General features: G+C 40.2%; 1 protein-coding gene across 1 annotated transcript in view; it reads left to right on the top strand.

Moving 5' to 3' along the window:
• Nucleotides 1-577: 577 nt before the first annotated feature.
• The window catches only part of PCSK2 (proprotein convertase subtilisin/kexin type 2), a 331,306-nt gene continuing 321,872 nt past the window's right edge, over nucleotides 578-10,011 (top strand). The window contains exon 1 of the mRNA XM_001382075.4: nucleotides 578-1,223. Within this exon, the coding sequence (XP_001382112.1) occupies nucleotides 1,044-1,223 (180 nt within the window). The 5' untranslated portion in view covers nucleotides 578-1,043. The remainder of the gene's footprint in view (nucleotides 1,224-10,011) is intronic.

Genomic DNA, 10,011 nt, shown 5'->3' with positions numbered 1-10,011 from the left:
CAAAGCATCCCTCGTTTCTGCTAGAAAGCGTCGCTCCGTACAGACGGAGAAAGCCGCCAGCGAGCCCCTCACCCATGCAGGAGTGTCTTAATCCTTGCCAAGAGAGGGTTTTACCAAACCCCTTATCTATCAGTAATAGGAAAGGTAGAAGCTTCATCCCAAGGTATTTGCCGAAAGTATCCGGATTGGGCTCAGGAACAAGTACAAGACAAGATGGAATCGATTTGTATTAGGTCTCGTTAAAGAGAAGGAAAAGGGGTAAGGGGTTGTTATTTGTTTTGTTTTGTTTTGCTGGGGTAGAGGAGGAAAGGCGGCGGGGGAGAAATAGACTAGTCCCCAGGTTCCTATGAGAGCTACACGCACCGTATTTCCCTCTCCGGTGCTTCTGATTTACACCAACAATGACATCATGCCGATAGCTGATTACAGTTAGGGGGATTTTCCTTGCCTTGCTCTAACTCCTGGGGTTGAGAAATGGAGGAATTCTCCAGGGTGCTGAAACAGCGGGGGAGGGCCGGCTGCGAATCCAACTATTCCTCCGCTCTCCCCCCCCCCCCCCCCACTCCGGAGGCGGTCCAAAGTCTAGCCAAAGGGAGGAGTGGGGTGGGGCTTACACCTTTCTGCACTGGGATTGGCCTTTGAGGGGGTGTCACGTCACGGGGCTGGTGCTCTCCTCTGGTCACTGTTGAATTCTAGATGAGGAGGAGCTGAAAATGCAGATTTAGCATCAAGTACAGCCACACTTGCTCTCCTTCCCCCCTCTCATATACACACATATACACACTCACATCCCCTCTAAGGAGCTGGACCATCTGACTTACACGGCTTTCCATTCCCCAACATCCAAATCCTGGAGGAAAATACACTCTGATTTTGTTGCCTTCCAAGCTTCCTAGGATCAACCCACCCCACCCCCAAGTCTTTTCTTTTAAACTATTTTTTTTTATTTCCACCCTCTCAGCTCTCCTGCTCCACCCGAGCCATCACCCACCTCTTCCTTATCTATCTGCCTCCTCTTTGCACTTTTCATACCCCCAAGAAAGATGCTGGGTGGACGTGTTTCACCCCAGTGGAAGGCTGCTGTGGTCTTGCTCTGTATCATGATTTTTGCATCTGCTGAGAGACCTGTCTTTACTAATCAGTTTTTGGTTGAGTTGCACACGGGGGGAGAGGAAGAAGCCCGTCAAGTTGCTGCAGAACACGGCTTTAGTGGTGTCAGAAAGGTAAGGTCTTTGGTTGCATTTTGTTTATGCATACATATATAACATATATGTATTATTAAAAAAAAACAACGGGGGCATTCCCTACGCATCTTCATTGCAGATTTGTAAGTTCTCTCTCTCTCTCTCTCTCTCTCTCTCTCTCTCTCTCTCTCTCTCTCTCTCTCTCTCGATCTCTTTCTCTCATTGTATTGTCAGCTCTTTAATACGGCAGTCTCTTCCTTAATCTTATTCACTGGTTATGTAATTAATACGCCCTTCAGATACTACTAAGGTCATGGATTTTTCTTTTTAATGTTGCTTGACTTGGTGAAGAAAACAGGGCAGGAGTGGAGGGGGTGGGCATACCTTTAAAAAAACACACCACGCATCTTGATTGATGTCCTAGGTAGCAAGTTCCTAGAACTGACAGAGGGAAAGGGGGACAGCTTTGACGATTATGATTTGTTATTCCTTAAGAGATGTTTCCAGCTGCCTCCACCTCCACCACCCCCCAAAAAAAATTCCCCGCCCCCACATAAATAAGTGCCTCTAGCAGTTTAGGCGCCCTGCTTATTCACGTCTGTCCCTCTTGGACTCTCTGCGAAGGGCTTCCCCGCCGGGTGTCAGTACGTACCTACTCATTACCAAGTATAAACATGATCCCTGCTGAACTCCCAGCTCTCAGACCCGAGATTGACAGAGAAGAGTCTCCAAACTGAACAGGGATCCCCGCTCCAAAGTCAAGAACTGACCTCAAGGGCACTGATTGCCAGTCCCACACTAATTGCCACGGTTGAATTGCTCTCCAACCTACCTCGCTGGAGTTTTCATGCCAGTGTTGGGGGAGCTGGTGGAATTACGACTGGGAGACTCCTGTATGCTCATTTATATTGGGGTGCTATAAAGCAGGTGGGGCAAAGAGCACATCTTGTTCACATGTTCACCTTCAAAAAGTTAGTTTAGTTTGTCTTCTCGAATGTGAATTGTGTCCACTTCTGAGCAGCCTCGCGCCTCTCTCTAGGTTATTACTCTCCTCCCTGGTGACTAGCTCCCTTGAAGTTGCACGAATTCCAAGATGTTGTTGAGAGAATCCCAGGCGAAAGACCCAAATCTCTGGGTAGCTAAAGAGCAAGGGGAAGGGGACGCAGTGCAGGCCTGCTGACCTGCACCAGCTCCCAGCGGGAACTGCCTTGTCAGGAACCCAACTTGTCCTCAAAAGACCTGAAACGAAGAGGAGCAGGAGGAGGGAGGGAGGAAGGGAAAAGAGCAGTCCACCGATTATAGGGAGGGACCTGAGGTAAGGGGAGCTAGTCTTGATGCCATGGGGAGCCTCCAGGAACTTCACAGCTTTCTTCAAGAAAACAAAGTAGACAGTTGTACCTTACTTACCCACCTCCTTGAAATCAGCTAGTGTCCCCCTTCACCACTCCACATAGGTTGAATTAAAAAAAAAGGAAGTGTAGGACTCCACTCAAACTGGAGTTGGGGAAAGTGTGAGGTTGGGGGGGAGGGGGTCTGTTTCTGCTGTTTCTTCTTCAGGCTAAGTCTGTTGGGAACGGAAAAAAGCAGGAGCTCTGGAGAAAGAATGGGTACATCCATCCCTTCTCAAAGTCTTTTGACCTCATCTAAGGAGCCTCAGTTAATGACTGCCCCACCCCCAACTTTTCTCTCTCTCTCTCTCTCTCTCTCTCTCTCTCTCTCTCTCTCTCTCTCTCTCTCTCTCTCTCTCTCTCTCTCTTTGGTTGTGTGTGAGAGAAAGAGAGAGAGTGTGTGTGTCTATGTCTCTGTCTCCATCTCTGTGTCCCTGTGTCTGTTTGTCTGTCTCTGTCTGACTCGGTCTCTGTCTGTCTGTCTCCCCCTCCTTGCTCCCTTTCTCTATTCTATGGACTCTTTTATTTAAGAAGCTGCTCTTTCCCAAGAGAGGATTGGGAGTGGGGGTGGGGGGAAGGGGGAAGAGACCTTCTGTCCCTCTTGTTTGAATGGATTTGAGCTACAAAAACTTGTTGACCTGGCACAAGTGTAATCAGGAGTATAGGACAGGGAATGTAAACCCCTTTCTAGATAGATGTTAATGTACCTAGACTGTGCTATACTTCTAAACAGTCAAAGCAACTTCAAGATCTGATTACACCAGTGGATATTTATAGTCTTTGGTGTCTGGCTTAGAGCACCTCTAAGTCATCTCCTCCCTTCTCATCACCAGTGACTTCTCTCTGAAATTATCTTCTAAGTACACTATGCATTTTATATATAATTTTTCCTATATTGTTTCTCGTCATTAGAATATGAGTTCCTTGAGGGCAGAGATTGCATTTTTACCTTTCCTTTTATCTCTAGGATTTAGCACAATTCCTAGCACAGAGTAAGTCTTCAATAAATGCTTGTCAACTGACTAGCTAGCAGGTGTATGGAGGGACTTCCCATTCCAATCAGGCATCATTGCCCTTTCATTCAGCCACTCCTTTACTAAATATTTATTTAAAATGCCTACTCTGTTCAAGGAACCATCCTGGGCAATGGCTATTCGAAGATGAAAGATGACTCAGACTGTTTTCAAGGGAGGTTCCAATCTTATGTGGATAGGAAGGGTGTGGGTGTGAAAGGTAAAGACAAAAGACAGAAAAACAGAAAGGGAAAGTAAAAAGAGACAGACATAGAGAGGGGCACAGACAAACTGAGAAGAGAGACAGAGATAAATACACAGAGACTGAAACACACAGAGATAAAGCAGAGACACAGAAGAAAAATAACACAAGACAAAGTAGGGGTGAAATAGAGATCCAGAAAAGATGTAGAGAAATGTGAAAAAGGAGAATCACTTTCAAATTCAAGAATCAGAGAAAGCTTCACAGAAGAGATAACATTCAAACTGGGTCTTGAAAACAGAAGAATTTCAACCAGCAAAGATATATAGAAATGGGACTTTCCAAACATGGAGGAAAGTCTTCAATAATGCCGAAAACAGATAGTGGTCCAGTTTGTCTACAATATTGAGGAAGGAGAAGTCATGTGAGATAAGCTAGGAAAGTGCAAAACATAGTCCAGTCCTCTCCCCTTTCAAATAAATCCTTGAGATTATGATGTAAATAAATTTAGGATTGGTTGTCTGGGCATCCATCCTTTAGAAGATCCTTACTTCCTTAGAGTTTGAAAACAATCCACCCCTTCTCATCCTGCCTGGTATGTAAGTAGTTCTCCCACAAATCCTCTACAGAGGATCTAACCAAGGTGCTGAAGGTTTTCTTTTCCTTTTCCTTACATTCTGTGAGTACTAGTACAACCTTGCTCTGGGCATATACTGACTGACTGACCCAACTTCTCTTATTCATCATACATTTTCTAGATAATTTATGGTGAGTAATATATGGGAAATGCAGAAGCTCTGTCCCTAACTCTATAGTCCAGTAGGAATTCTTTGAGAAAACCAAAAACATATCTCCTTATTTATTTCCCCAAGTCCAGTATCTTGCCACAAATTGGTCCTGGAATCCTAAAGATACTGGAGCTTTCTGTTTATTGACTGCCTGAAAAGGTGAAGTGGAATGAATGCTGTAAGAGACAAGAGCCTTATTCTCATTTGTGCCTAAATAACTCTATGAATCTAAGCAGCCCTACCTTGGGTCTTTTCTCACATCTTGAAAGAGAAGCAGCTTGACCCAAGGACCCATTTCTATGCTCCCTTTTAGCCCTAAAATTTTATCTACACTAGTCAAAATTATGAGTAAGGCAAAGTTTCTTTGGGAGGAAGTATGGTAGAGGAGAGAACACTGGTGCGGAGGCAGAGGATCTAGGTTTAAGTCTTAGCCCTGCTACCTACTACCTTGAGCAAATTACCTTGACAAATGACTTACCTTCTCTGTACCTCAGTTTTATCATGTGTAAAGTTAGGGAATTAGACTTAAATTGCCCTCTTAAGTCTCTTCCAGATTTAAAACGAGATCTTCTAGGTCTCCTTCACTACCACCACCAATTGTCACTTCTGAAAATCTAACTAAAGCAACAACAAAACATAATACATAGCACATAATAAAAACTTAGTAAATATGCTATATATCCATTATCAATTATTTACACTACATCTACCATTATCGACTCTCTTACTTTTACTCCTTTACTCTTAAAGCTTAATTTCTAGTAGAGATATTACAGTAGAAATCTAATAAAATCATAAATATTGAATAAATATATGTGACTAAGATAATAAAATGAATTGTCTCCAAATATTTACATTTTCATAAGGGACAAAGCCTCAACCCAAAATAATTACCTCCTCCAATAATGGAATTTCAGGCTTTTAGGATTGACTAGAGGGATTTCCCTGTGGTCACCCAAGTCACCTTGGTAAAGGAGAGGTAGATCTCTGATGGCATTAAAAGAGGTCTGGCCTGGTGTTATTACCCAAAGTGGAAATGTCACCAAATGCCCCATGTAGTCTTAGCAAGCAGGTGAAAAACTGAAAACAAATCCATCCAAGGAAACTGATGTTTTTGACTCTTATATATTAACTGGAGAAAAACCCTCAAGAAGTGGCTTCATAGCCCAGTGAATAAGGATATTGGGCCTGGGTTCAAATTTGACTCGACCCTCTTACTAGCTGTGTGATTCTGGGTAAATCATTTAACCTCTCCCTGCCTCAAATTCCTCAACTATAAAGTGAGTATAATAATAAAACTTATCCTCCAGGGTTGATGCATGAGGATTAAATGAAATAATATTTGAAAAGCACTTAAGACAGTGCCTGGCTCATTATAGGTACTAAAAAAATGCTTGCTCCCTTCCCCCTTTTGCAGCACATCAGGAACTCTAGCCACCAGTACTCACCTTTTAATTTTTCGGATCTTTTCTTAGTTAAATCCATTTGCTACCTACCTTTACTTAAGTCATCTCCAATCTTAGTAACATATCAAATACCCTTGCAGTTTTTGATACTATACCTTTCTCCATGCTTTCCTGCTAACTATAATATTTTCCCTCTTTTTCTCAACTAGTTAATATTCTACTTATTCTTGAAAACCCAACAAAAGTTTCATATTAAAAAATCCAATAATAATAGTAATAATAATAATAAAAGTAATAGATGACATATGGCACTTTGAAGTTTTGTGAGGGTTTTATTTGGGGAGGGGTGCTTTGGGGACTTAGATCTCCCAGGCTAGCAGTGCACTGGCCATTATTCATGGGCCAGACTACTCTGTGGATTAAAATGGAAGCTCTCTACCAGCTCCATTTTCAGTCTAGGTTACTTTACCACTCCTTGAATAGTATGGTGACCCTTACTCAAGTGTTCAAATGGACCTAGTTCATTTGCACCCAAATTATTTAGCCCACAATACTCAGAGCTTCCAAACTCAAGAAAGCCATCAGCTTCAGTAGGAGCGGTTACAGATATGCCATTTCATTGAACTACTTAAAAGTTTGCAAAGCATTTTACTCATATTATATCATTTAGGCAGCCAGGTAGCATACTGAGTCAGAAATACCTGAGTTCAAAACCTATCTCATTACTTTCTGGTTGTGTGACTTTGGACAAGTCATTTAATCTCAATCTCAGTTTACTCATCTGTAAAGTGGGAATAGGGCAGCTAGGTGGTACAGTGAATGGAGAACCCAGCCTGAAGTCAAGAATGTTCCTCTTCCTCCTGAGTTCAAATACAGCTTCAGATACTTGCTAGCCAAGTGATCCTTAACCCTGCTTGCCTCAATTTCCTCATCTGTAAAAAGAGCTAGAGAAAGAAATTGTAAGCCACTCCAGTATCTTTGCCAAGAAAACCCCAGATGAGATCATGCAAAGTCAAATATACCGGAAACAACTAAACAACAAAATTGGGATACTATCACCTGCCTAACAATATTATTGTGATGATCAAATCAGATAACCTACATAAAGCACTTTGTATACCTTAAATGCTATAAATACTAGCTAAAGAAATAAATGTTGTTGTCATCATCTTTGCAATATTACATGTATCTTCCCAGACCCCTCCTTCTAAAATGGTCTTTTTACTGATAGATTAATATGATAAATATGTATAATAAATGTATAGCATTAAGGGATGGCTCTCTTTTCTCCATTCTTTAAATCATATATTCATTGAGATCAAAGTAAACCTTTTTCACTTTTTTTTATTTGAGCTTCCTGCTACAAAAAGATTAATAAGGGAAAATATTTTTCATGATTTTCCATGTAAAATCGATATGATATTGCTTACTATTTCAAGAATGTTTGGGGGCAGGGGAGGAGGGAGAGAATTTGAGACTCAATATTCTTTGGAAAATGTTGGAAACTATTTTTACATGTAATTGGGGGAAAATAAAGAAAATTTAATGCAAAAATCATATATTCATTTCAGATTCATAAGTGTATATTATCTTAGATAAGACCTTAAATCTAAAGTTCTGATAATGGATTTGGGGCAAGTTTAAAGGGTGAAATTTTCAGTATAAATATTTACAGTTTGAAAATCAGCAAATGATATAATTCAGAACCAGGTTTATTGTTTTTTGATTATCTAGACTTAAGAAAGTGATAGAGAAATGTTAATAATATAGATTAAGCAAAAAAAAATTAGGTTGTGCATTTTCAGAGGCTTTGTTATTAAACATTTACTAGCACACTGCTACTATTGGTTTGGGATTTTCTAGCATACTGTACTGGGAAGTTTAATGGCTCCTAAAAGAGAATTTCCTGAAATAAGGTTCACTACTTTAATAGCTTTCTATCTCTGGAAGAATCCAATGATTTCTTTAATACTAAATTATGCCCCAGGGCAGCAGAATAGCTCAGTGTATTGAGAGTCAGGCCAAGAGATGGAAGGTCCTGCCTTTAAAATCTACCTCAGATACTTCCTAGCTGTGTGACCCTAGGCAAGTCACTTTATCCCCATTTCCTGGACCTTACCATACCACTCTTCTGCCTTGGAACCAACACATAGTATTCATTCTAAGATGGAAGGTCGGGGTTTAACTATATATCAAATCATGACCTCCAAACTCCATCTCTCATCATCAGAACGGAAAATAATATTCAATATTGCCATACTTCCCTTAAACTTAGAACCATATTTCTCATCTCAACTATGTAACATTGTAAGCTAACTTTCCCCATTTGATCATAACAAATTTGATCAAAGCCTATGCAATTCAATTCAAAAAACATTTTAAGGAACTTAATCTTATGTTCCAGGAAACAGTCATTTGTTAAGTACCTATGCTATACTAAATGCTAGGGAATATAAAAGAAGGCAAAACAAAACCAAAAAAAAAAATCTGTTTTCAAGGAATTTATAGTCTAATGGTGAAGATACAGGTATCCAATTGCATACATATGGGACAAATTATATCTGGGATTAATAAAGTTCAAGGCATTGGGTGAAGTGCTAAGGCTACAAAGACAAAATGAAACAAAGTCTCTGCCCTGGAGGAGTTAAAAATCTGCTGGGGAGTAGAGGTCTCTCTTTACATGAAGTAGTAAGCACAATACTATTATAAGAGTAAAGAACCATTAACAATGCCAGCAATGGGGAAAATATTCCTCTGGGAGATGGAACCAGAGACTGTGACCCTTGAAAGAAGATACATATCCTAAGAGATTGAAGTGAGACGAGAGTAGACTCCAAACATGTGGAGCATCTATTCAAAAACACAGAGCAAGGGGATGACTTGCTGAATTCAGGAAACATCAAGTAGATCAATTTGAAACAGTGAGCTTCTCTAGATTAAGAATTAGGAAGAGCCAGAATTCTGAAGGTGGAGCTGCAGAGCTCATTGAAAATGTAGCATACAACAGAAAAGAAGATTGATCTCCCTTCTAAACTAACTCACTTATTCCTGAGCCAGTATTTAAAACTTGGTTATGTCAGCTTCACAGAAAATAAGACAGAGATGACAACTCTATAGCTGCCCAACGCAAGGGAATATTGGAAATAGTAATGAGCTCTCAGGAAAAAAAGTAAAAAAGAATGATCTCTGAAAATTCAAGGCAGCTAACAGTTCAAAATTTCAAAGTACAAGTCAAGATCAATTAGTTGCTGTCAGATTTTTTCTTCAAAGTAAAAAATGATTTTTAAGTTTCTTTGTGTTTCTTTTTAAAAGTCTTTTATCTAAACTGATGCAATAGATGGCAAAAATCATCTTGAATTTATTAGCTTTTTGTGAATACTGTTTACCAGGGCAGTGTAATGTGAACAAGGTTAGCTTGTGGAGCCCAGATGGGTATTAATTAGTGGGAGCCTCAACTACTAAATGGTTGTGTGACCTTGAGAAAGTCAAACAAAAGATCCCAAACCTGTTTCCTCATCTTACAAGTAAGGGGAGTGTTTTGAGTTAACTCTAAGATTTCTTCCTGCTCTATAAATCTGAGACTCTATTAAGATATAGGACTTGTATTTTTTTTGGAAAAAGGTATTTTAAGAGCATTATGCTTAATTCTATAAATTAAATAAATCAATAGTAGAATATCAGACTTAGAATAGGAAGGGGGAAAAAATAAATCTAATCTGGATCATACATTATCCCTAAGAACTACTCTTTCCTTTTTATTCTTTCTATTCCCAGTTACTACTCTGTCCCTTTTTATTCTTTCTATTCCCACAGTTACTACTCTGTCCCTGGGCCTTCATTATCTGTTGTGTGGGGTATTGTAATGGCCCCTTAACTACTGTCACTTAATCCCTAGCTCTCCCTGTTCCAGTGTAATCCACACTCCTTTCAGTGCCACTTCCCTAAACTATAAAGCATTAGACACCATGTAAAGCTCAAAAACTGTCACTTTCTACTAACTATAAAATAAAACCCAAAGTCCTTGACCTGA

This window comes from Monodelphis domestica, chromosome 1, assembly GCF_027887165.1.
Source record: "Monodelphis domestica isolate mMonDom1 chromosome 1, mMonDom1.pri, whole genome shotgun sequence".
NCBI classification, from domain to species: Eukaryota; Metazoa; Chordata; class Mammalia; order Didelphimorphia; family Didelphidae; genus Monodelphis; species Monodelphis domestica.
The sequence above is the reverse complement of the archived record's forward strand: the minus strand, read 5'-3'. Positions and strand labels throughout refer to the sequence as shown.